This window comes from Sus scrofa, chromosome 13 (assembly GCF_000003025.6).
Source record: "Sus scrofa isolate TJ Tabasco breed Duroc chromosome 13, Sscrofa11.1, whole genome shotgun sequence".
NCBI classification, from domain to species: Eukaryota; Metazoa; Chordata; class Mammalia; order Artiodactyla; family Suidae; genus Sus; species Sus scrofa.
Window position 1 is genome coordinate 67,764,110 of NC_010455.5, and position 27,722 is coordinate 67,791,831.

The 27,722-nt window shown below is 42.0% G+C and overlaps 1 protein-coding gene across 8 annotated transcripts in view; it reads right to left on the reverse strand.

Annotated features, from left to right (window-relative positions):
* VGLL4 (vestigial like family member 4) overlaps positions 1-27,722 on the reverse strand; it is a 175,038-nt gene that overhangs the window by 66,028 nt on the left and 81,288 nt on the right. The window contains exon 1 of one of the 8 annotated variants that reach the window (XM_021071110.1): positions 14,216-18,597. The exons of 6 other annotated variants lie outside the window; for them this stretch is intronic. In XM_021071110.1, the coding sequence (XP_020926769.1) occupies positions 14,216-14,297 (82 nt within the window). In that variant the 5' untranslated portion in view covers positions 14,298-18,597. Of the gene's footprint in view, positions 1-14,215; positions 18,598-27,722 lie in introns of those variants that run through there. One more of the 8 variants, XM_021071116.1, reaches the window with a different exon arrangement.

Consider the following 27,722-nt stretch of genomic DNA (forward strand, 5'->3'; position numbering starts at 1 on the left):
AACCTGCAACCTCATGGTTCCTAGTCGGATTCGGTTAACCACTGCTCCACGACAGGAACTCTGAGAACTTGATTTTTTTTTCCCCCTCACAACACACAAGATCTAGCATAATATTTCATAATCTTTAAATTCATAAGTACTTTAAGGTGATGAATAGTCTCTGAACTACATTCTCAACTATGGTCACCAAGAGCTTTTGATGGAATGGGGGGGGGGGTTCATTCTACAGAAAATCCCTCATAGACAAAGCAGGTAGCCTTCAAATCTTCCATAAAGGGAGCTGGAGAACAGGTTACTAGAACCTCTGTGCAGCCCATAAATGAGTGAGCTAAGCTGGAGGGAACACAAAGCCAGAGATTCTTAGTCTACCTAGTGTAATGCCCAAATCATCTCAGCCCTCAAAAGCAGGGGCTCTGTGATCGCAGATCATCATTATTCACTTAGTGCCAATGAGATATGCTGGGAGCACAGGGATGCACAAAAGACAGAGACTCCTTGCCTTGTGTGTGTACACACACAGAGCAGTAAAACTGAATTTCAAAATTTTTTGGTTAACCATACACATGAGTGTTGTTATTTTCAAGGTAGTCATGCTGGAATGACTTGAACCTACTTATTCCCAAGAAAACTGTCACTGATTAAAAGATAATTTCAAACTCCACTTACAGAACTGACTTTAGAAGGACACAGAATAGAGAAGTCCATCATATTCAAAGCATACTTACACAGAACTGTGCCTGGCAAACAGGAAGTCCTCGCCAAGTATCTACATATATATGAACATTTGAACAGTAATAACATCATATATTACCACCACTGTTTAACACGTTCAAAAGACTACATCTCAGACCATGAAGGCAATGCCTAAGACACCAGCACTGCCCTGGGGGTGAACTCATCACTGTGTTAGGGTGAGTGTGTCATTTTCCAAGGTGAACGCTTTTGAAGACAAGCTTCAACACCTGACTTATTTAGCTATGTAAGCAGTTACATGTGTTTGCTTTCAATGTCACATGTAAATAAAGTTATTTACATCAGAGATAACAAAATACAAGGTGATATAACTGCCCAAGGAATATTACAGACAGTAAGCTCTATAAAACTCAAAAGAAAATTCCAAAGAAATTCAAAAGAAAAGGATATAACTTTGTCCTGCACCAAGAGAGGACAAGGCACCTTGCCAGGAACTGATGACTTCACAGGTTTCAGCGCAATGCCTGCCCATAGAAAGTTTCAGGTAAAGTTTTATAAAGGGCAGGAAGCTGGAGGATACAGAGATTCATGGTGCTGGAAAGGAGGAGGCACAGCCTTCCAAACTGGGAGGCGAGTGGAAAGGGGTGCGGATGAAAAGAACCCAAGGAGGGCAAACCAGAAGATAAATCAAACCGGAGCTGGGACAGCTGAATCCCTGAGCTTTCTGTTAACAGGCCAGTGGGTGGATGAATCATGACCAAACAAGAACTAAGGCAAAGCCATACTATACCCGAGGAAAGTGTTTCCAAAAAAGAGTCCTCTGGGCCATGTTGGTGTCTATTCACATCTCTCAAGCTGGCTGCCTGCTGGTTTCCATGGCTTTGGACTTACCCACTTGGAAACACAACCCCTCCTTTGAACAACACCAAAATCACTATCTCTGCCCTGAAATTAGACAACAAATACACATATTCCAGCCTCTAGCTTAAACGATCAATGCATCAGAAGCAGAGAATGCATATTTGGGGACATGGTACCAATGAGCAGTGTCATAGCAGGTATTCCACAAAGTAATGGCTAAGAAGTTAACAATGAACAACACTTTGATGTTGTCCCATGAACCCCCAGAAGGGCTGAATTTTAAGACCGACCACACCATGCAGAGTTCCCGGAGCCTCACGCACTATTAGAGGGAGGGTAAGATGGTACAACCAATTTGGAAAACAGCTGAGCAGTTTTTTAAAAACAGGTAAGCAATTCCACACAGATGCACTTACCCAAGACAAAGGAGCACCCATGTCCAGGCTTAATAAAAATGTTCGGAGGCTGCACCACAAAGTAAATATACTGAATGCCACTGAACTGTACCCTACAAGTAGTTAAGAATACATTTTACCTTATGTATATTTTACCACAATAAAGAAACGTTGAGCATATCTTTATTCCCAAGTGAAGACCTGGAAACAAGACAAATGTCCGTCAGCCCTAAAAAGGAGAAGCCACCTGTGATTTACTCAATCGACTGCTGGGGAGCAAGCCACAAGGACGAGCTGTGGATCTGGGTGTCAGTGTGGATGAGTCTCAGAAATACTATGTGGAGCACGACAAACTGGAATCTAATGATTCTATTTATATGAAGCCCAGAGGCAGGCAAAATAAATGTATGACTTTCCAAGTCAAAACAGTGGTTGTCAAAGTAACCGTCATAGCTCAGTGGAAATGAATCTGACTATCATCCATGAGGACACAGGTTCGATCGCTGGCCTCGCTCAGTGGGTTAAGGATCTGGCATTGCCATGAGCTGTGGTGTAGGTTGCAGACTCAGCTCAGATCTGGCATTGCTGTGGCTGTGGTGTAGGCTGACATCTACAGCTCCTGTTTGACCCCTAGCCTGGGAACCTCCATATGTTGCGGGTGCAGCCCTAAAAAGACAAAACAAAACAAAACAAACAACCCAGTGGTTGTCTTTGGGGGATAGATGCTGCCTGGCTGGGAGGCACGAAGTAACGTTCCGTGGTGACAGAGAGGTTGTGATCTGGAGGGCAGTTACAAAAGGTATGAACATAGGGGGAAACTCATGAAGCCATGCCCAAAAGATGTCACCACAATTAATCAGGTCTCAGGACAAACAAAAGCAAAGAAGGAAAGCAAGGAAGCAAACAGGTGGGATGCGCTGATCCTCTTATTCAGAGCAAGTCCAAGACTGACCTTTTGTCTGGCCCTCACCAAACTCTGGTATCACAAAACAAGAGGTCACAATAAAAATTACCCCAGGGTGTTTATATGATATATCCCAGGCAGCGCAGTATCTTTTAGAGTCTTACTAGATTAGTTCAAGAACTTACAACGAATCCATTGATTTCCTGGGCCTTATATTAATTCACTGAATTTTAAAATTCTAAATATATGTTTTATTCCTATTGGGACCTAACTGAACCATCTGAATACACTGGGTTCTTTCAAGTTGCTAACATTGCAATAATTACTAGTTTCCAACATATCAGACAGGTACAATGGATAGAGGAGCCTGCCTGACCACGGTTAATAAACCAAGTAGAGGATCCACGCTTCTAAGATTCCAAAGGAATTTTTTTTTTAAAGTTTCCTCAACATATTTTTAAGACAATGAGGGAAATAAATCAACCACTCAAAGTTTGGAAGTGAAAGCAGTCACTTTTTAAGAATAGATAAAACAACTATAAACAGTAAATCAGCTAAGAGATATCTACCTGTAATAGCAATGCTTTTCATAATCTGTAATTATCTTATTTATTTACATCTTTATTGTTAGTCTCCCCTGCTTAAACGTAAGCTCCAAAAATTCAAGATTCTTGCTGTCTATTTTGTTGACAGCTATATCGCCAAAACATAAAACAGAGTCTAGCATGTAACAGGTAATAAATATTTTCTCAGGGAGTTCCTGTTGTGGCTCAGCAGTGACAAACCCAACTGGCATCCACGAGGATGCGGGTTCAATCCCAGTCCCTTCAGTGGGTTAAAGGATCCGTCATTGCTGTGAGCTGGATCCCAAGTTGCTGTGGCTGTGGTGTAGGCTGGCAGCTGCAGCTCTGATTTGACTCCTAGCCTGGGAACCTCCATATGCTGTGGGAGCAGCCCTGAAAGGACAATAAAATATATATATAAAATTATATATATATAATTTTCCTAAGTGATCAGTTCACTTACTAGACCAAAATCAATTAATTAGAAAACAAGATGTGACGAGGAAGTTACTTCCACCCAGGCCACTTCAAATGTTTTTCTCCAGAAACTGCGCCTTAAAGGGTTTTCTCCCCCCCGCCACCCTCCCTACCCACCCCACCCCTGACCCTCTCTTCCCACTCCCCCTTCACATCCCTGCCTTTCCTGGCAATTTGTCTTCTAAGAAGAACATTCTAAGAATTAACAAGCTCATTTGTGTTACCAACTAACTGAGCATCCCTGGGTTCATGACACAACTTCAATGTTTCTTTATCTTTAATGCATAGATTCAGACATAGGCAGACACCATGGTGCTTGGTGCAAGGTGAGAACACGGAGATGAAAGAAAAGCCCCTCCCTCCCCCACCCCGACCAGGGCCCACAGTAAGGTGGACAGGTGAGTGGACAACACTGGGAGACAGATTCTCTGACAGAAGCACCCATGGCACACCATGGAAACACAAACACGAGCGTAGCTGAGAGGAGGGCCCCTTTCCAGAAGAAGCCTCTGCACGTGGGGACTAACAGAAGCCACAAGAAAGTGGGGCTGTAGGAGGCAGGGGCTCACCCGGGGAGGAAGGAGTCTGGTATTTCTGAGCTGTGGGTGGAGGCAAGTGGGAGTCAGGGTGTGGGTGATGGGACCACGCAGGACGAGGCTGGCGAGAGAATGAGGAGGAACACTCTGGCAATGCTACGGCCCAGGGCCAGGAGGGGACGCAGGGAGCAGGCAGCCATGTGGGTATTTTAGTAACAATGAGGAAAACCCACTGAGACCTAACAAGAGAAGACCACTTCCCCTTCATCCGAGGTCCTCTTCCATTTCTACTCTCTGTCCCTAGGTGACCATTCTTGTCCAAAGTTTCACTTATCCTCTATCCCAAATTCATATCCTCTCTCCTCTGAGTGCTACACCCATACATGCAACTTTCTGATATTTATCTCTTCTTTGAAATTTCAAAGATCCTTCAAACTCTACACACGAAAAAGTAAACTCATGGTCTCACCCCAGATCCCAGTCTTTTCCCCATGTTTCCATCTCTGCAAAGGGCAGCACCCCACACACGTGGACCAGCTGGAAACCAGACTTTCACTGTCCTCCTGGCCCTTTCTCTCACACCCTGCTCCACCCAGGGCCTCTCTCAGTATCACTAAGATCTTCCCGCTTCTCCCTCCTCCAACTCCTCCATCCCCTCTACCCCCTCTGGCCTAAACCACTGCAGGTTCACAGCTCTCCTATTGCTCCTCTTACCCTCCAATCTACTCTCATGGGCCTGCCTGGCTTTTCTGCGAACTCCTACCCACCACCAGGAGCACATGTTGCTCATCCGTGCTTTGTTCACAATGGAGGGGGGACTGGACAAGTAATTGCACCAACCGAAGGAGGAATTTGAAGAATTTGGAAGGAGGAATTCCTGTTGTGGCTCAGCAGAGAAGAACCCAACCAGTAATCCATGAGGATGCGGGTTCGATCCCTGGCCTCGCTCAGTGGGTTAAGGATCCGGCATTGCCAAGAGCTGTGGTGTAAGTTGCAGATGAGGCTCGAATCCGGCATTGCTTGGCTGTGGTGTAGGCTGGTAGCTGCAGGTTCAACCCCTAGCCTGGGAACTTCCATGGGCTGCAAGTGCAGCCCTAAAAGACTCCCCCCAAAAAAAAAAATTGGAAAGTATCAGCACCAAAAGGCACAGAGACTCAACTAAGGTAAGGACTAGAAAGTGTCCATTAAACGTGCCACTAGGATATCATTTAGTAACCTCGTCCAGAACAATTTCAGTGGAGCCCTGGGAACAGAAGTCAGATGACAGTGACAGTGGATTGAGGAACAGAAGGTAAGGAGGGATACAGTGACCTTCTTCTCCTGGTAACCTGGATGGCAAGGAAAAGACTGTGCGATGGCTAAAGGGTAACACAAGGCCTAGGGATGGACTCGTTTTTGTTTTAAAGTTGGGAGACACTTGGGCGTTAAGTACATGATGAAGAGAAAGACCCAGGAGAGGAAGAAGGGGAATCAGAAGAGCAAGAGAGCACAGATAAGTTCCTGCGGCCAGGGAGGTTGGGACTTGTGAGCACCGATGCAAGAATCAGCCTTTCACTGAATCTAAGGGAAAGCAAAGAAGGATGGATTGTGAAGAGAACACAGGTAGGAAAGCCAAGGAGGTATGGCGGGTCCCCTATTTTCTCCTTAAATGGCACATAAGGATCCTTCCAGCTGGGTAAGAAGTCTCTCTCCTGTTCTTTCTCTTTGTTGCACAAAATAGAAAGCCATGCATGGCATGCACGTGTGTATGTGTGTGATACAGATGTGTACTTCAATGTGCAGTATTTATTATTATTATAAATATAAATAATAATACTAGCATTTATACTATTTCACATTTTCAATGTGCTGTATTTATTATTATTACAAATATAAATAATACTAATAAATATTAGTATTTATACTATTTCACATTTTCAATGTGCTGTATTTATTACTGGACGCCAAGAGCAATGTCTAATGTCTGCTAGTCCTAGAACTCTACTTCACTCTAGCTCTTCCGGCACCAGTGTCAGTCATCTCTCTCCCACTCTCTCTTTTTTTTTTTTTTTTGGCTACAGGTTCGGCATAAGGAAGCTCCCAGCCAGGGGTGGAATCCGAGCTGCAGCTGCAACGTACATCACAGCTTCAGCAACACTGGATCCTCAACCCACTGTGACAAGCCGGGGATCAAACCTGCACCTCACGGCAAACCAAGCTGCTGCAGAGACAATGCCAGATCATTAACCCACTGCACCCACAGCAGGAACTCCAGCCATCTCTTAGGGATATAAAGCCTGTAACAGAAAAGGGTCTCCATCAATATCCCCAGAAACTCGTGGTAATTGTTTCCAACTGTCCATTTAGCAGGGCCGTGCTGGAAAACCGGATGGAGGTTTTCTATCAAGAATGACCACTATTTTCCATCAGTGTTTTCCCTCCACTCAGTAGAACTTCAAGCCTGGTACCGCCGCTATTACGTAACCCTTTCAAAAGCTACGCAAGCCACTCTCCTGGGTGATTTGAAGCACTGGCAAAGAGGTCAGAGCTTTTCAAGAGGAAAGTAAAACAAGGGTTCTCCGTGGGGTGAGTCAATGGTTTATCAGTTGCTCCTCAGAAAAACATAGTTTAAAAGGACACGCGTAGTAAGAAAGAGAGAAAATGGGTACAGGACAAAGCTGCTGACATTGAAATTAAATTAAAAATTAATCCCTTGTCACTTTAATAGGGCTGCCACATAAGAAAAGATGTGTTTGTTTTTAAAGGGGGAAAACATCCAGAAATTTGCACTCATCACTCCCTCAACTGTTATCAGAGAAGAAGCACAGGCTCTGTCCAGCTGGATCTGGGGTAGTGTAAACACTTTGCTAAATTGCTTGGCAGAACGCATCTGCATCAAACCATTAAATTCTGGAATTCACTCTATTAAAATCAAATCATTAGCCAACAAGAATTCACAGGCAACTATTTTCATGCAAAACAGATATACAATAAAAATTAAGAGCGATACATATGGATGATCCTTTCTCATTCATAATTTTAGATGATGCACAATGCTGACTATTGTTTCAGGTCTTTGTTGCCCTTTAACAGCCATCTCTACACAATGTAGAGTATTGTCTGAATCCTGGAACAATTTAAGCTTTTTCTGTATATCTAAAAGTCCCTGGATTAACATCCAAAGAAACCTGGCACTGCAGCAAAGTTGACTTGTAACAAGTCTCAGCCTTTAAGCAAATTGCTTATTAATGCAGAACTAAAGTTTCTGCTCAGACCCTAATTAAGCTGTGTGTCTCCAGAAGTGTCCCCCACTCCGCACTCTCCAAAATGGGGCAGAGTTTTTCTAACACATGATTTTCCATTACAGCATGGACGGTGGAGGATTTTAACAGGTGGTGAAGACTGTGACCAAAATACTGGCTGAAAAAAAAAGTTCAGACCAAAGTGTCACCAGGTCTATTAACAGTGGAGCAGCAGGTGAGTGACAAGTGAGGCTGGGACATCTGCATTTATTCCATGGAGAAGTGCCCCACCCCACCCCCACTCCAGAGCAGGCTTCATATGGAAAAGACAAAAAACAACCTTATAAAAGGTCTTATAAACAAAACACAAAAGAAGATTTACAGCATAATTCCAGTTATACAGGACTTGGGGGAAAAAAAAAAAACAACAACCGGACAAAACTAAGCTAATTTGTTTAGAATGGCTCACACAGGTCACAAAGGCATGAAGAAAAGCAGTTTACAATTGCGATGACCTTGGGGGTTGGGAGGAATTCTGACTGGGAGAGAACACTTGAAGGAGGCAATTTACTCTTTCTTGACCTGGTGATGATCACAAGGCTGTCTTGTTTTGCTTTGTGTTTTTTTTTTTTTTTTTTACTGCACCCACGGCATGTGGAAATTCCTGGGCCAGGGATCGAACCTGAGCCACAGCAGTGACAACACTGAATCCCCAAATGCCAGGCCAGAGAACTCCAAGATTGTTTATTTTTTAACTGTAAACTACACATAAGTTCTGTGCACTTTTATGTATATATGGTATATTTCACAATCAAAAATGTTAAGAGACAAAGACAAGGAGAGAGACAGACAGACACAGGCAGAAAGACCAAGCCCAAGACCTAACACATTCCTTAGCAGAGTAGAGGCATTCCATAAATATTTAAGAGAGTGGATATTGGGTGACAAAAGGACAGTACTGAGTCTTCACTGATCACTTACTAAATATATTTCAGTTCATTATGTTTACAGACTTCTTTGCAAACAGATGGGTGAAATGTTAAGAGTTCGGCAAGATCATGTAAACAGCAACAAATTAAAAACAACTTGCAGAATAGATTTTCTATTTTTTTAGGGTAAATAAACACTCTTTCAACTGGTAGTGATCCACACTGTCAGGATTAAAACATATCCTGTACACCATACCCTGAAATTAAAACAATCTACAGAATTCTAAGAAAGGCAGGAAACAAAACAAAACAAAACAAAACAAAAAAACCCTGTGGAAAAGGCAAGATAAGAAAGCAAACTGATGGAAATAACCCTTAGAGCTTAGTAGAACATGTAACATTCAGGAAGGAAGAGAGAGAAAGAGAGCAAGAGAGAGAAAACTTTCAGACTCTGCTTTTAAAATTAAGTGGTTGGAGGGCTTGTGTGTGTGTGTGTGTGTGTGTGTGTGTGTGTGTGTGTGTGTGTGTGTGTGTGGTGTGTGTGTGTGTGTGTGTGGTGGTGGTGGTGGTGGTTGGGGGAGGCTGATATTTGACCTCATTAAAAAAAAAAAAGACTTTCTAAGACAAACTTGATGTTGCTGTGCTAGGCTAGAACCCAGCTTCGTGGAGCTCACGAAGTATATACACGGAGACCACGAAGCATAAACATTCACAGAAGACACGTTAAGATGCACAGAGATAAAACAGATACAGCCAGAAACAATCCCTGGTAAAACTAGTTTTATGTACTTGTGTACATGCAGAAGTGCTAAATCTGGATCTAATTTCTTCAACACAACACAACCCAGGGTTTCTACACCATCCTCACAAGCTTCACAATCAAGCAGGACCAAACTTTATGAGAGGTTTTGAATCTTCTCACACACAGAAGCGGAATTTCTTTGCACCTTATGGCATAAATTTTTTTTGTTTTTTTAAAAATCTTTCTTTCCAGTGACGAATCCAAACAGCCTAGGAAGAGAAGGCCATGCAGACAATGGGGAAAGAAAGGAGGAAGGAAGGAAGAGAAATCCGCCTTTGAAAACAAAGCCATGTGTAGGTTCCAAGAAACAGCCAAGTGAAATAATCCTTCCAGAGGAGGGCAGGGAAAGAAGGGAGGAGAGCTGGGAGGAAGGGGGGATGGTCACGCCTTCCCTTCACACACATGGTCATTAGAAGGGATCTGAGCTGGCCAGATCTCTCATAGGACTCTTGGGCTCACCTGGGCATATGTCTTATTAATCCATCTCCTCCCAATCTCTCCCTCCCCCCTTACCCGCTCAAATTAAAAGCTACAGTAAAATGAATTTCCACAGCAAAATAGTTACAGATGTTCCGCCTCAGAATACACCCCTGGATTAAGAGCTGGTCACCTGATATCTGGGGCTGGGGACTGAACAGAGCTGGTACAAAATGGCCCTGCTCTATGCCCTTTTCACCTTAGCAGTACCCAGAGGTCCTAAGTTTCCTGATGCCTCTGAGCTCATTAGACAAAGAACAATGAAACCAGGACTCTATTCCACTGCCAGTGGTTAAACTGGCAGAAAACAAAAGAAATCCGGTGCCCAGCCCTGCTCATATATCTCTAGCAGGGTCCTACCCCACTCCACCTCCCCAGTGTACATTTTCCTTTCAATCCCAGAAAATTAATTTAAACATAGCCTGCGGTGAAACAAGTGAGAGTTAGGTCCTTGAAACAACGAACAGCTCTAAAAGGTGAGGCACTGGGAATACTCTTCTTTTAAGCTTTCAGAAGATCACAATTTGCAATCTATTCTTACTTTCTCCCAATATAAATCACACCATTAAATGAAAAGCGGAGAATTCTTCTACCAAATTACACACTAATGGCTCTTAACCCATAATTAAAGTATCATTAACAGCAGCTTAAAGCCACAGCCAACCATGAGCACATTTATTAGGCCCTAAGTTTTCAGCACGAAGTAATTATGTAAATAGAACCAGCAGCCATCTTGAGAAGAGTCAATGGTCTGACCTGCTCCCGGCTCCCCCTGAGGAAACTCTGTGTGCACTGGTGTCCACACAGGGCCTCCTCCTCTGCACACTCAGAAAAAAAGCAAAGCAAAGCTAAGTGCCAGAGCAACAAGGAGCGTGAGCTCCGAGCAGCCTCGCCACCATCGTCCCTGAATGTCACAATGGTTTCGGAGTCCAGACCAGCAACTGGTTCTGGAGCCAAGAAGAATCCAGGTCAGGCTCAACGGCACAGCGTAATCCCAGACAGACGCAACGCCAGTGCTGTGGGCTGTGAAGGTGTCTGGGACGGAACCATGGTCCCTAACATCAAGGAGGTGATGCCTAATTAAGGAGACAAGACATAAAGTAACCTTGGAGAGGGGGTGTGGAAGAGAAGGATCACGTTAGAGTCGAAACCACCAACTGGGTTCTCGTCCCAATTCAATTCTGTTACCAACTTTCTGAACAAACTTGGACAATTTATCTCCTAAGCCTCAACCTCCTCAGCAAAAATGAGGCAAATGTATTAGCTGTATCTCAGGCCCTGGGTAGCTCTGCAATAATTAGATAATGAGCGAACACAAGACAGTATGTAATTAAGTGCTAAATTACACAGGATTGACTGCAGCTGCCGATGGAGAGATTTCATTGACTTCTGAGTCAGCCACCTCCTGAGAGCCACACCAGGCACTGTGCCAGGACTCAGGGAGACAGTGTTGATCAACACAAAGCCCTGCCCTCATGCCGCTTTCAATCCACTAGGGGCACATTCTCAGGAGATCAGGCGGTGGTGGGGGGGGGGGGGGACGACGTACGGGACGAAGGCTGCAGCAGCCCATGACCTTTCTATGCAGGCAGAGGCAAAACTGGGATTCAGGTGGGTATAGTTTCAACATTCAGTTGGTTGGGTGACGAATGATAATCTGGGTAAGTGTTGAGAGCTTCAGTAATAAACCAAAGGTTTTTGAACAGAGTTCTGCAGATTGCCTCATCACTGACGAAAGTAAGTATTTTCCAGAAGTTCACCAAATGCACATTGTTCCTGCCCTTTGACAATCTTCTATCCCAACAGGCCCTCACCCCAAGTCTACCATTTATGCTTAATTTTCCCTTGATTCTCTTGTCAATTATGCTTGTAGGTTCTTTGGTGCCAGGGAGCAGTCACCAAGCAGAGTCCACATCTAAACGATTTAGAGCATACCCTAAATGCGGGATTTTCAGGAAGACTTTGTATGCTAAGAGATAACTGGCTGAGAAAGACTTATTTGTGTCTAAGTGCCAAGAGAGGCTGAGGAATGATGGTGCAGACACATGTTTTATTTTTGTGTAGCACAGTTCCAACACAACTAAAGAGTATAACGAACCTAGGGAATAATGAACCATCAACATCTTTTTAAAACTAAAAATCAAGAAAATTAATTTGTCCCTTATTCATAAGAGATGTGAAATATGCCTGGGCCCTATATGAAATTAAACGCTACCAACCAACTGTACATTCCATTTTCCAAATAACTTCCCTGGAATGCTGGTGCGCTGATAGGTTAAATGCAATTATTCTCAAAGTGTTGGGCTTAAAAGGAACAATAACAGTTCCAACATTTCTTTAAAAAAAAAAAAGTCCCGTCTAAGATTTCTGCCCATCTTCTAAACACCATTTTGAGTTCTGAGCAGATGTGTGCAGTGTTTACACTGAGAAAACCACGAGGACATAAACAACCCACTATAAACGCCACTCTGATTTTGCTGTGCTTTTCTTCATTTCCTGTGTATTTATTTTGGTGTTAAAATAATGTTAACTCTCATAATAAGGAAAATAGCAGCAGATGTTTAAACCAAACAGACCACAGCACATCATCTTACATATCTACTCAACTTTCAAAATCAAAGTTTCTTCTGCCCAATTAAGGAGGGAGCCTAGAAAACGACCAGTGTCCTGCATGGTACCTTCTACAACAGATCAAGCTGGACAAGTTCCCTGCCAGCTTTTCCTCACCACCTGCTGACACAAAAAATTAATGTGGTATCTATTTCCGAAGAATCTCTAAATTCCTCTTTTGGGCTGATCATTATGGTTTGTTTTGAAAATATCATGTTACTCAATAACAAAGATAATCCCACAGAAACGGCCTTAAAATTTTTAATTTTGTGTTCACCAAAAAAAAAAAAATTTTTTTAGCTAGCTGCAATATGTTAATTTCACATGAAACAGGCCCAGTCCACTGCTGCTTAGACCACTGTAAAGTCTGCCTTTTAAGTGAGTGACTTCAGAAGCAGCAGATTCAGAGAAAGCAATTCACCAAAATTCGCATTCCTGGAACAAGTAGGAGTTAAAAAAAAAAAACTTCAAAAAACAACTTTGAAAGATGAGATTCTTATCTACAGAGTTAAATAAAAAACAACATGAATGAGGGTGTTTTTTTTTTCCCTTGAAGGATAAAGGGTAAGTTTTCAACTGCTTAGGCAACAGGCCCAAAGTTTTTACGTGAAAAGATACAACTACGTCAGATAACCCTTCCAAGTTTCCCCAGTGTTTTCTTTTTCAAGAAAAATGCGAAGAGAAAAACATGAAAACTTCTCCTGCTGAATCAGAGAGGAGATGCCACCTCGATTTGTATGTGGTTACAACAAAAAAACACTCCCCCTGCCAAGCCCAAGCTGAATTCCCCTGTCTCCAGCGACTCAGACTCAGACCATTACCACTTTTTCAAATCGCACGTAGATGAAGTTTCAACAGATTAAGGAACCGCTTTTTCTCTCCTTGCTACTAACAGACAGCCTGAAATACTACAGGACAGTGGGGAAATACCTCACGGTTAGCAGGAGGTAATAAACAGTAAGAATTCAGGGCTCTTTTTTTTTTTTTTTCTTTTCTTCCCTTTTTTTTTTGGATTTAGCTTTCTGGTTGGTGCGTTGTGCAATCACTTCCACAAGGGACCAGAGTGTGGAGGAACTGTGGAGGAACATCGTTCAATGTCAGAACTCTCCCAGAGCTGAACAGGAAATGGTAAATCAGACAAAGAGCCAGTCTGTGCTCTGTGACATGGGTGCCCTCCCAGTCCCCCAAACTGAATAGAAAAATTCTTCATTGTTTGGGACAATCGCTCCCGAAAACAAAAACTCACTGTAACTTTCTGTTCCCCTCTACAGGAAAATGCAAAGTGCTTGCTGGCTGTTGGAATACAACAGGAATACTGTATGTAGATGGTGTGTGTTTAAAATGAGTATCAAAAAGAGAGAGAGAGAACCGGACATGTTTCACTTTTTACTTGGGTCCTAGAAGTTCTTCCTCTAAAAAAACACCAACGGAAATAAAAAAAAGAAATACACTGTAAAAACGCTAAAAGAGTGAAAAGTTAGTATGTAGCAAGCATAAAGCAAACTTTTAACAATGTATATTTCAACACCTCCCCGCCCCGCCCCCGCCCTCTCCACTGTAACCCCTGAAGCCTCTGATCAAAACAACAAACTTTGTCCTGAAACAGCACCTAAGAACCGCTCTCCTTTCAAGGCATGCTAAGGTCCCAAGAAAGAGAACAAAATGCACAGAAGTCCATCAGGACCGGAAAGGAGGAGTGGCCTTGACCAAAGCAACAGGGTAGCAATTTCTAGAAGGGAACGTCTACCTTCATAGCACAGAATGCCGATATTGTTGTTCATCTTGTCCAAGTACTGGTAGTTCAACAGGTCCATCTTCATAAATAGCATTTATTGGGCTAGCGCAGAAAACCAGCTCTTTGCTTTCGCCCTGAAAGAGTACGTTTCAAAAAGCAATTATTGCTGAGTAGCTCCTGGCTCTTCTCTTGAAACTTCACAAAGACGGAGGCCCAGCCTCAGCTGATCAAAACAAAGTAAGCTAAAAAAAAAAAAAAAAAAAGAAAGAAAGAAAGAAAAAAGAACGCACTCGCAAAAAATTGAACTGCAGAAAACCCTTCAAGGGTTTATTTGTAGACGGTACACGTCCTGGATCCTCAATCAAGCATTTAAAAATCGTTTCAGAAGTCCTGATGAAGCTTTCTTCGACGTAAGGAAGGAGCAAGGAAGAAAACCACGAAGCACATTTCCTAGGACAAAGCGGCGCCCGCGTCCCTCACAGCCCGCTGCAAGTCCGCGGCGCCCACACGCCACTATGCCTGGTATGACTCGTATGCAAATGAGCTTCCTCTTCCCAGCGGGAGGGAGCACAGAGCATGCTCACTGCATCCCCGGGGCTCCTCAAATGTCAGGGATATTTTCTGCACAAGATCAGGCTCTAAATGTATTAAGTGTTTGAAAGAAAAAGAGGAGGTGGAGAGTCCGCACAGAGAGAGAGGCTGGGGCAGGGCTGCTCTGGACAGGAAGCAGCCCTGCCACTGAGAGACCGTAGGAGGAAAAGAAAACCCAGGAAGTTGCTTTTTCAGGACCTGAGTAAAAAGTCAAAAATCCTTCATGGAAGCAAACTTCCATGGAATTTAACTCTGGTGTAGCTTCACTTTGGGGCTTCAGAAACTCTTAACTGTTTTGCTGTGGGACACATACCACACATTTTATTCTTTTTTTTTTTTTTCTTTCTTTCTCTTTGAAAAGTTATTTTACAATGTCCATTTACACTTTCACTGTATATTTAAAATGCTGATGCCATGTTATATATACCTTCCCTCACAACCCTCATAAACAACTCACATAAACTGGGCAGGGATGGTATCACTTTTTACAGCAGCAGAAACTGAGGCTCACAGGGATTAAATAATGGTCTGTGGCTCCCAAAATAGTTGCCAGAACTACATTTAGAGTGTCTTATTCACTAATATTATAACCTTCTAAAAAATGAGGGGAAGAGAAAGAGAGAAGCTTAAACAAGTAAGAATATGTATCCAAGACAGAAAGCCTACTGGAAATGATGGGGGGGGGGGTGGGGATAAAATTATTTTCACTTTGCATATAGGAAAGCTGTTCTGTCTGTGTATTGGAGGCCAATAGAGTAGCATAGCACCATGTCACTCCTGACAGGAAGGGCTGGGAGCTTAAACTTCATATAACCAGTATCCAGTGCAAGCGGTGCTTAGCGAACAAGTAAATCGCTGAATGTTCAGAGCCTTCAGCACAGGAAAAACTTGCTAACAAAGTAAGGGGGAAAATAGTTTTATCTTTGGAGATGGTAGTTAGCTTTTGGCATTGTAAATAGACTAATCACCATAGGAAATGTTTCTATACTGATACTGTTGTATGCTATCAGGAAATTCAGAAAATATCAAGGGGTGTGCTATACTATAAACCAAAAACTTACAAATTTTTTTTTCCCTTTTTTCAGCCACCTCCCGGGGGCATATGGAAGTTCCTGGGCTAGGGACTAAATCTGAGTGGGAGCTGTGACCTACACCACAGTTGCAGCAATGCCTAACCCACTGGGCAGACTAGGGATCAAATCAGGGCCTCCACAGAGACAAGCTGGATCATTAACACACTGTGCCACAGCAGGAACTCCAAAACCGGCAATTTTAATACTCTAAAGAACCGAGTAAATAATGTCAAGGGTTTATATGTAAAAAGATTAGCAACAGTTGCATCTTGGGTAATAGGCATGTTCAGGACAAGTTGTTCAAATCAAATCTTACTTGGAGATTAATACAATACCCTACTGTTGCCATCACTGCTGCAGTAGGAGTAACTGGGATAGCAGGGGTGAAGTGGACAACAGAAAAATCAAGAGTTCACAAGCTTTAATTTATAAGCATTTATTAATGCTAGAGTACATATCCCAGTATCTGAATAAGCTATACTGAAAAGTATGCATACCACCAATTGCAATGAAAATACTTAATGGAGAGGGTCAGAAAAAGACTCTTATTATGTGTATACAAATCTGATGTATATTATTGTACTTAATATCGTTAGGTACAGATTCAAATTCAACTGATAGTTCTGGTTCAAATTCGACTATACAGATAGTTTGAGAGACCAATGGTTATCTTATGTTTTTTGACAGAAGTTCTCAATAGGAAAACTTCATAAGTCATTTCCGTGCCCCTATGGGAGAAAGCTGACTGTGCTTTCTTAGAATTGGTGTACAGCTTTGGAAAATCCTGAGTCTGAGGGTGCATCCCAAATTAATCTGAGGGGGTACAGCCCAGCCTTGGTATCAATTTTAGAGTCCCAGTCTTTCCTAACACTCAGCTAAGGTTGACAACCATTGCATTTATCTCAGAGGGAAAAAAAATCACCTGCCTTAAGATACTTCATTTTATTCACTTACTTTGACAAGGAAAAGTTTTAAAGTAAAGGAATTTAAACAGATTCAAACAATCCAATGGTAAAGATACCAGGAGAATATTTAGTAACTTTCCTTTAGTGACTCAGTAGCACTTACAAGGTGGTTTTCAGCATCTGAGTGGCAACCACCTGTGTGGACACAGGTACCACCTTGACCTCTATTTGGAGAGACCTGTGGTGACATCCTGGCTCTCATGGTGTCCTTCCCACAGATCATGACACCGTTGGGCTGCTACTCAGAGAAAAAATAGAGGAAAGGAGAATGAACACTTAGAAACCTTTGCAGCAACTTGAGAGTCATCTTGAGCCATTTTACGTCCTTTTACGTCACTGTAGATCGTAAACCATCCAGTCACAGTCGAGAGGCCCCAGCTGGAGGGTGGAGGCCACACCCACCAACTCTACTGGGCAGTCAGCGCCCCTCCAGAGGGACCTGTCACCTCCCTGCTTCCCATAACTTGCCCCTTATGCTTCAAGCATGTAAACTACCAACCATTACTCTCAAAACTCCCATCATTTCACTTCTCAGCACACATTCCCTCTTTGTGAAAAGACTTTTCCAGCCTACCAGCAAACACCCATCCCTCCCACAAGACTGGGCACAGGCCTCCTATGTCCCGAGACACCCCGTCCTTCTGTATCCTCTCTCCCTGCTCTGTGCGATCATTTGCCCCCAGGCTTCCACCCTAACCAAGTCTACGCTTTAGGAGCAAGGACTATGCCTTCCGCACCTCTGCGGGTCAGTCTGGCAGAAGCCTGGCACCTGGCAGGCCAACCAGCAATACGGTGATTAAAATCCCTAACATGAAAACCTCTCAAAGGCAGATTCTCCATTCCCCCCCAGCACACACCCGATTATTCAGCTCGATATTTCTCAAACTGGATTTTGCCACCATCTTCTGGGGACACCAGACCTCATGTTTGAGAAACACTCACCTAGATTCTGATCAGGCTTCAGGTTACGGTCACCACATCCATTAAAAAAAAATCTGTGTACTGGAAAATGTCACTGCTTCTCGAGCTCATTAACAGGCTAATACAGTCATAGTTAAAGTACAACCGGATTGTTCTCAGGAAATCTGGAGAGGTGGTTCTATTTTACCCACAAAAAAATCAGGCAGAAAGGTTCTTTTTTAAGGATGAAGAAATTTGATCAGATATTTAAAACATAAAGAACATTTTAAGCATAGAACTGGGTATAGAATAAAAGACTAAACAGACACTGTCACAGAGTTTTAACTGTAAAAATATTAAAATTGTAAGAAAATATTCTTACCATCTAATATTGAACAGGGAAACATATTCTAAGCCAAAAAAACCAAACCAAAACAGAAAAACCCCTCTTCAATAAAAAAAAGAAGTCACAGGGGAAAAAAAAGAGAAGTTGAAGAAGTCACAGGAGGTCCCTAGTGGCTGAGTGGGTTAAGGACTTGGCATTGTCAATGCTGTGATGTGGTCCCTGGCCTGGGAACTTCTGCCTGTTGCAGGCATGGCCAAAAAAAAAAAAGGAGGAGGAGAAACAGAGAAAACTACTGAAGGATTTGGCTGACTAAATATACAAACGTTATATGTTTGTATACCTGAAAACATCAAAAGCAAGTAGAGAAGCAAAACACAAAATGGAAGAATATATTTGTAACATCTACTATGGTGGATAAAAAGGAATGTTCTTTGTATATAAAGAATATTAAAAAAAATAAGAAACAAGAAAAAACTTTATTTTTATTTATTTTTTGTCTTTTTGCCTTTTCCAGGGCCACTTCCGAGGCACATGAAGATTCCCAGGCTAGGGATCTAATCGGAGCCATAGCCACCGGCCTACACCAGAGCCACAGCAACACGGGATCTGAGCTGCGTCTGCAACCTACACCACAGCTCACAGCAAGGTCGGATCCTTAACCCACTGAGCAAGGCCAGGGATCAAACCCGCAACCTCATGGTTCCTAGTCAGATTCGTTAACCACTGTGCCATGATGGGAACTCCAAAAAACTTTATTTTTAAACAAGCAAAGAAGTGACAAACAAGTGGCCAATAGTTTTAAAAAGCCTAGCTGACCTCATTAAAAATAGAAAAAAATAGGAGTTCCCACTGTGGCGCAGCAGAAATGAATCTGACCAGTATCCATGAGGATGCCATTTCGATCCCTGACCTCACTCAGTGGGTTAAGGATCCAGCGTTGCCGTGAGCTGTGGTGTAGGTCACAGATGTGGCTCAGATCCTGCACAGTTGTGGCTGTGGCCAGTGGCTAATGCTCCAATTTGACCCCTAGCCTGGGAATTTCCATATGCCGAAGGTGCGGCCCTAAAAAGCCAAAAAAATATGTGTATATATACACAAATTTTTAAAAATTAAGTGATTCTCCATCTGCCAAATTAACAGAAAGAAAAGGCATTTCAATTTTATTTAATGCTGGCGAGGTGAGATGCCATTGGGATTTGTATCACTGCTAGTGAACATGTAAGCTGGTCACACTTTTCTACTAGCAATCAGCATACACATCAAGTTGTTTGTTGTGCTGAAAATGTTCGCACCCTTTCCCCTACATTGGACTCTACTAGAACTCTCTTTAAAAATATATATATGACGTGGTCAAAGAATTACATAAAGATACAATAGCTTCGATTCATAATAATGAAAACTTAAAAACCTAAAAGTCCAAAATTAAAGGAATGCATAAAACAACACTGTATCAATGACAGAATAGTATGCCACCATTATAATTCCTTCTAAAACATAATGACAGGAGGAAAGGTTAAACTCAAAATGTATGATAATAGTACTACATGTGTTAACTGAAAACAACAAAAATAAGTTATAAAAGTAGTATGAACACTAAATACCAATTTTGCTTATGTATTTATGAGTATACACACACACATATATATAAATATACACATGTATTTTAAAAACTGGAAAGCATACCAAAATGTTAGGAGTGCCTATCTTTGAGGAGTGGGCAATTTTCACATTTTTCTATAACTCTAATTTACTTAAAAAAGCTATATTCCTTATATAATTAAAGGGAGAGTGGAGGGAAATTCTCCACTTTTTAAAAGGCAAGCACATAGTGAGAAAATAAGTCTTGGTAAGGAATAAGCAATGGATCATATTATCTAATTTTTGAACAGCATATGTCCTTTGATTTAAACTTAACAACTAAAGATTAAAAATTTCAAACACTAGGAGTTCCATGGTGGCTCAGTGAGTTAAGGACTCAGTGTCTCTCTATGAGGATGTGGGTTCAATTCCTGGCCTCACTCAGTGAGTTAAGGATACAGCATTGCTGCAAGCTGAAGCATAAGTTGCAGATGCAGCTTGGATCTGGCTTGCCATGGCTGTGGCATACCACAGCTGCAGCTCCAATTCAGCCCCTAGCCTGGGAACTTCCACATGCTACAGGTGTGGCCCTGAATAGAAAAAAAGAAGAAAAAAAAATCCAAATATTCATTTAGAACTTTGTAAGATTTAAAGATGTTTATGATAAGGTATCTGTCCTAAAGAAGAGTCTAGAGTTCTCTTGTGGCTCAGTGGGTTAAGGATCTGGCATTGTCACTGCTGTGGCACAGGTTCAGTTCCTGGACCTGGGAACTTCCACATGCCATGAGCATGGCCAAAAAAAAAAAACGTCTGCAAAACAGAGGTGTATGCCAATCACATCTCAGTAAAACTGGGGAGGCTGGAGAAAATAGTCTACAGGGAGAAACTCTCTGTACTGCAAATTTTCAGAGAACACAAACATGTACACATATACTTTTCCCTTCTACTATTTACTAATTATTTCTTGTATTAGCATCAATTCTCTAAACCAGACCTTAAGCTTCTGGAGAAAAGGAAAACTAAGCTTTTGTTCTTGGTATAGAGTTCCTGAAGCATAAAATAAGGGCTCCATAAATGTTCATTAGGGCAGTGTCTCACCATCTTTGTGGAATAATGACAGGAAAATGGTGACAGAAGAAAGGCCAGGCTAATTATTGGGTTAAATGATTCTTTGCCCCAGAGTCGACTAGTAGTTTAAAATGGAATCAGCAAGACTGTGAGCTGCTTCGTAAAAGCCAAATGATCAAAATCACTCTCCAGATACTTACTAAAGAATAAAATGCTTTCATTAGCACGCTTTCAGAAGAGGGAATACTTTAAGGTTAAGTCGCACAATCATCTCTTCAAAGACAGTGGGAAATGTAAATAACGCTATTGGGCTTCTCAGTTCCCCCACTGGGTCCACCTGCTCTCTTCCTCCCAGGGTTCTCAGTAACCTACATACTCAGCTAAGGCTTTCATGTTAAGGGTTTTTTCTTCTTCTTCTTCTTAGCATACATTTATTTTTTTTAATAAACCACTTTAACCTAATATGTGAAGAGTAATCAAAAAGACCCTGCCAAAGGAAGAAAATAAATTTGACTATAACTTGATACACAGTTTCAGTTTAAAAAGTCGGAGATGCAAAAATGCCACGTTAAGAGTATTTCTAGAATCCACTAAAATCTATGAACATGTTCTTCAGCATAATAGCAACAGTAACAACGATGATGAAAAGGTTTGTGACACACTTCTTTGCGCAAGGGACTGTCACTTTTTAGGTAATTATCTTAATTACAAAAACAAGGTTATGAAAAGGAAAGTACAGAAGAGGATTTAAGTGGAGTTCCTGTCGTAGCTCAGTGGTTAACGAATCCGACTAGGAACCATGAAGTGTCGGTTTCGATCCCTGGCCTTGTTCAGTGGGTTAAGGATCCGGTGCTGCCGTGAGCTTCGGTGTAGGTTGCAGACTCAGCTTGGATCCCGAGTTCCTGTGTCTCTGGCATAGGCTGGCAGCTGCAGCTCCAATTAGACCCCTAGCCTGGGAACCTCCATATGCTGCGGGAGCGGCCCAAGAAATAGCAAAAAGACAAAAAAAAAAGAAGAACATTTAAGTGAAAACAAAATTAGCAGTGAGTGGTACGAAAGACAAGCAACCAAACTCTTTTCCTTATATGTTGTTTCGAATGCAAAGTTCTGTGGCTCAAAGACTCAGCTAAAATCCAATCTTCCACAAGAACCTCATTAGCTAGGTAGGATTAACCCCCTTATCCACTGTATTTTAGGTCTATACTGCACTTTTTTCTAACTTTTTTTTTAAAAATTGAAATATAGTTAATTTACAATGTTGTGTTAGTTTCAGATGAAAAGTTACAGCGTGTGTAGTTATATAACTACATACACACATTTTTTTCAGATTCTTCTCCATTATAGGTTATTATAAGATATTTAATATAGTTCCCTGTGCTATATAGTAGGTTGTTGTTTATTTTATATGTAGTGGTGTATATCTGTTAATCTCAAACTCCTCATTTATTCCTCCTCCACCCTTCCCCTCTGGTAACCATAAGTTTGTTTTCTATGTCTATTTCTGTTTTATAAATAAGTTCACTTGTATCATTTTTTAAAGATTTTTTATATATAAGTGATCTCATATGATATTGGTCCCTCTCTGACTTATTTCATGTAGTACGATAATCTCTAGGTACATTCATGTTGCTGCAAATGGCATTATTTCATTTTTTTTTATGGCTATATGCTGCATTTTAAAACAAGGCAGACTATCTGAGATAATTTATCTATCTCTCCCCTACCAGATTATAAAGGCTGCTTTGCACACAGTAGGTCTTTCAACAGTATAGCTGTTAAAGATGACACCAAAACAAAAAATTTTCAAATGATTCAAGTATCAAGTAGGTGAACATGAGTATCTATTAAGTTCCCCGTGTTATTACATTTTCTCTCAAGGAAAGAATACATAAATATATCACAAAATATTGTTTATTTCTCTAAATTGGAGTTGCTCACACTGAAATGATAGTGAAAAACATACAGTATTTTTTGTCAATTTTTTCACAAAAGCAAATGCCACTATGCTGTATGTTTTGACATTTATTGTTTATAAAATAGTACCTCTCCTAAGTTAAAGTATTCTCAACCTCTATGAAGTATGTCTTGATCATTTACTGTAATATAGTGGGATTTTAACACAAATGTATATATTTTTTTAAAAAAACTTAAAATGGTTCTTCTCAAAGATTTAAACTTTCAATGCAACAGCACCCTCTAGGGATGAATTTTAAATTGCAAAGAATTTTGGGAAAGCAAACTGCCTGATTTCCGTCTGAGTTCAAACACAATAAGCCTTTTATTTTAATTTAAAAAGTCACAGTAATTATCTTTTAACCAATAATTTCACTCTCACTAAACTTTACAAAAATTAAAATAAAACACAAAACCAACTCACTTGATTATCAAATGAGTGAACAGGAATCTGCTTTATTAACATGAATTTAAGATAAAAATAGCATGTAAAAGTGCAGACTAGGACTGATGTTTTAAATAAATCAGAATAAATCAGTACTGGGGAAGGAGATTAATTAATTAGCATTCCTAAGAAAGAAGAAATATCTTGCAAAACACTACATCTGCACCCAAATAGCAGCAATGCTGCAGCTAAGAAAGCATGATGGAAGGGAAGTGCCATTAGAACTGTTCTCCTTAGTCAGGTAATCAATAGCTAGTGCAGCTCAAGTCATCAATTTCCTACTGTCCTCAAACGTCATTTTCTCCCTAGAGCAGGTGGGGTGTGGCCTGTGGCAGAGCACCAGCTTTTCTCCTGTATCCTGTTTCTTTTTAAATCTTCCCAACAATGCTAGCAGGTCCCTTCACCATTTTACAAATGAGGAAACAGATATCAGGCAGAGAAGCCTGTCCAAACTCCCACAAAGAGTGTAGATCTGGGTTCAGAAGCTGAGATTTCATTCCACCCAGGGTCTTATTTTAACAAAAATAAGAAGAGTTTTAAAGTTCACGATGACTGCTGACTTGCAAGGGGCAAGTTTCATGCTAGATTTGCAAAAAGCAATTGAATAAAAACTAGGTATGAAGACTAGATCATCAGCAACCTTAAGGTTAATACATACTTATAAGAGTTGTACCTTAAAGTTTTTAAAACAAATTCATCTTCAGAGTTCCCATTGTGGCACAGTGGAAACAAATCCGACTAAGAACCATGAGGTTGTGGGTTCCATCCCTGGCCTCGCTCAGTGGGTTAAGGATCCGGTGTTGCTGTGACCTGTGGTGTAGGTCGCAGATGTGGTTCGGATCCCGAGTTGGTATGGCTGTGGTGTAGGCCGGCAGCTACAGCACTGATTCAACCCCTAGCCTGGGAACCTCCATATGCCATGGGTGCGGCCCTAAAAAGCAAAAAAAAAAAAAACAAAAAAAAACAAAAACCCAAACCCAAAACCCAAACCCTCACCACACTGCGATCTCGTTAAAGTTAAATCCACACCCCAATGCCTATTGGAATAGACATTTATTAGTTTTCTGGATTAATTCCTGACCTACACACACCAGGAAGACAGTCTTCCAAAAGCAGGTAGACGGTTCAGATTTTATTTAGTTCACCAAGTGTATTTCAGTAATGTATTGAGAGAACAAAATGTATTGGTTGAAGATATTCACTTAAATCAAAGAAAGGCCAATACCATCAAATTCTTTTCACAACGCACACAATTCATTTTTTCCAAGGATGGATTTGCCAACCTGACCTTGGAAATTATTTATTGATGTTTCTATCTGTAAGGAAATTATAGTCATAGGCTGACCAGAAATCCACCAACTGGAAAAGCAGTTTTCAACCCTAGCCATGCATTCAAATCACCCGTGAAGCTTTGAAAGCCACAGGTACCAGGCCCAAGATCTCGCAGTTGGTTTAGTGAGTCTGGGATGGGGCCCCGTGCAGAAAATGTATTTTGAATTTATATCCAGGAAACAACTACACTCAGCAGCACAGTATGAAAATAGCTCCCCCTGTAATTCTGATAGACTCCCCACCCCTGAGGCTCAGGACCACTGCCCTAGGGATTCTGACTGAATTTAATAGAGCACCTGGCTGAGGAAACTCCTGCCTTAGACACCTTCCAGAGCTCAAGGGTATCCCAACTAGTTACCTGAGGGCAGGACCCAGGGGTGACCTGAGCCAACCTAAGCAACAGTTCAACTTCCTACTCACAGAGATGTGATTCCATCACTGGAATTAACACAGCTTCTATCTTGCTTTACACAGAAAGGGCAGAGGAACCCTCTCATTCTCAGCCTCTTTCTTAGACAGGACTAGAAATTTATAAACTACCCATACATGACTGTATTAACATCAGGATTGCCATTTATCCCCTTTTCCAAATTCACATGGGATGTGTGGTGCATGAGGGTCCCAGGAATGAAACAGAGCATTCCCTGGAGGAGCAGAGTAGGTTTCCCATGTGTGCGTGACTTACTACGGCTGGTGATGGTGAGTTTTTAGTGAACCTCCCACCAGAGGACTTGGTGTCCATGTGAGCGGCCCCCCCACCCCTGGTTTTCCTTATCACTGCTCCCCCAGCACCTGGCACAATGCCTGGCACCCAGTAGGTGGTGAATAAAGATTTGCTGAGATAACAAACAAGGAGGCAAGAACTCTAGAATCTAAGCTGGGAAGGGAGGAAGGCCAGAAGAGGTGGGGAGCCCCAAGTTCTGGGTGGCATCTGGCGGAGTCAGGGCAGAGAGAGTGGACTAGGTCCCCAACCAGGTTTAGAGGACAGGCCACATCCTAGTCTTCCAGGGAAGCACCCACTGCCAACAGGAACCACAGCCCCAGGGAGGGAGTCAGCTACCAGGGAGGAGAGGTGGGCTTGTGACTCACCTGAGCAGGGAAGGGCTGTGGGGACCATGGCCACCTGCAGATGCAGCCAGCAGTGGCTCAGCTCCTCCAGAAGAGGAGGCAGAAGGCAGAGCAGGAAGCACAGACAGGGATGAGCCCCAACTTCCTGAGCTCTCTGCACCTCATGCTGTGTTCTCAGCACAAGAGAGCACCGAACATGGAGTCAGGACAGTCAGGGTCCTGTCCAGCTCTATTCTACCTCCCAGCCTCAGTTTCCTCATCTGCAAAAGGTGGGGCAGTGGCGGGGGGCGGGGGAGGGAATAAAAGCTCCCATGCCCAGCAGAGACAATGGGGATCAGAGTTTCCAAGTAGCCAGAGCCTTGGGAAAGAGGACCACCCCCCTCTTCCCAAAGAAGAGGGGCTGCTCTGAATTCCAGGAGAGGCGGGGCCTGTTCCTATAAGGAGACTGCCCAGCTCCGCCCCACCTGCCAAGAACCTCAAAAGCAACATCATCCATAAAAAAGGAGCAGGAACAAAGGTTGTCTTATACCGATCAGCCGTTTCCTTAAGTTTAATTAGACTCTGTGGATTTCTGAAAGCACCTCAGTAATTCGAGATAGCAGAGGCCCTGTGAAGGAATCAATATAAATCTTTTCTTTTTTTTAGCTTTAAAAATATGATCATAATGCATCCTCAGTTAAATGTAGCTTTCTTACCCCAAAAGCTGTCAAATGTTCAAAAATCACACAGATCAGCCATTACTTCAATGAAACAAACACACATCCTAAAGAATGCATTAAAAACAGGGTCCAGGAGTTACCTGGCAGCTCAGTGGGTTAAGGATCCAGCATTGTCACTGCAGCAGCTCAGGTTGCTGCTATGGCCCAGGAATTTGCACAGGCCACAGGCATGACCAAAAAACAAAACAAACAAACAAACAAAAATTTTTTTTAAAAAGGAGGGGGGATAAATTAGGAGTTTGGGATGAACAGATACACACTAGTAAAAAAACAAGGACCTACCTACTGTACAGCACAGGGAACTCTACTCATCTTATAACCTATAATGGAAAAGAATCTGGAGAAGAATACCTGCAGATAGATAGATATAGATAGATAGATAGAGGAAGAGAGAATATCTCTCTTGAGATTCTTTTCCATTATATATATATATATACAGAGAGAGAGAGAGACTCAAGAGAGAGATTCTCTCTCCAGATTCTTTTCCATTATATATATAGAGAGCGAAAGCGAGATTTTTACACATAGAGAGAAAAAAATACATAAATATGTATTTTAGTTATATATATAACTGAATCACTGAAACCTGAAACTAACACAATGTTGTTAATCAACTATACTTCAGTTAAAAACAAAACAAAGGTCTAATACTAGACAAGATCTATTCTGTTGACTTCACACAAAATGGACCACATTTACCCCCATGTCCCCCAGGCCTCACCTCTTCTCTCTGGTCAACCACACACCCCACTTTAATAAACATACTCCTCGACCTCTACGGTATCTGAATCAACCCCAAATTCTTGGGTTCTGGACAATTCCTCTCTCCCCTTTTGCCCCTCATCCACACCCATCTCCAGGCTGCCACTTTCATTTGCAGTCTCAATATAAATTCCTATTTTATATAAGTGATGGTAAGTGTTATTTAGAGAGTTGTTTCTGCCGAACTGAGTTTCTCTTTGGTTTTTCTTACTCAAAGGATGTGGAGACTGAATGAGTTGTATATCCCAGGACAAAAAGAGAGAGAGAGAGACCTTTTTAGCACAATAGACATGAAGAATATTGTTTAGCTCATTCTCCAGACGGTTTGAATTGACAACAGCAACAGGAACGGTGGGAGGCCCCAAAGTGCCTGTCCTACATTTCTTTGGGGAGAACACTGAGGCTACCTAGAAGAAATGTGGCTTTGCTCTCCAATAAGAATGGGGGAAAAAAAAAAATTCTCGTTGTCTCTAGTTCAAGGTGAGGCTAGTTACCATAGGGTTAAGGAGCCTAACCACTTCAGGCATAATCTTATTACTCGTGAATGCTGCTCCATGTTCTTTGACATTCTGATTATCCTGGGATTACTGTTACAGGATCTCTGTGCTAACAGCCCTGTGCCACAGGCTGTCAAGAAGAAAATTAGGATCCCTGTTGCTGTCATGCCAATTTACACCGCATCTAAATAAATGCTTTTTCCTGCTTTCTCTCCCCCACCT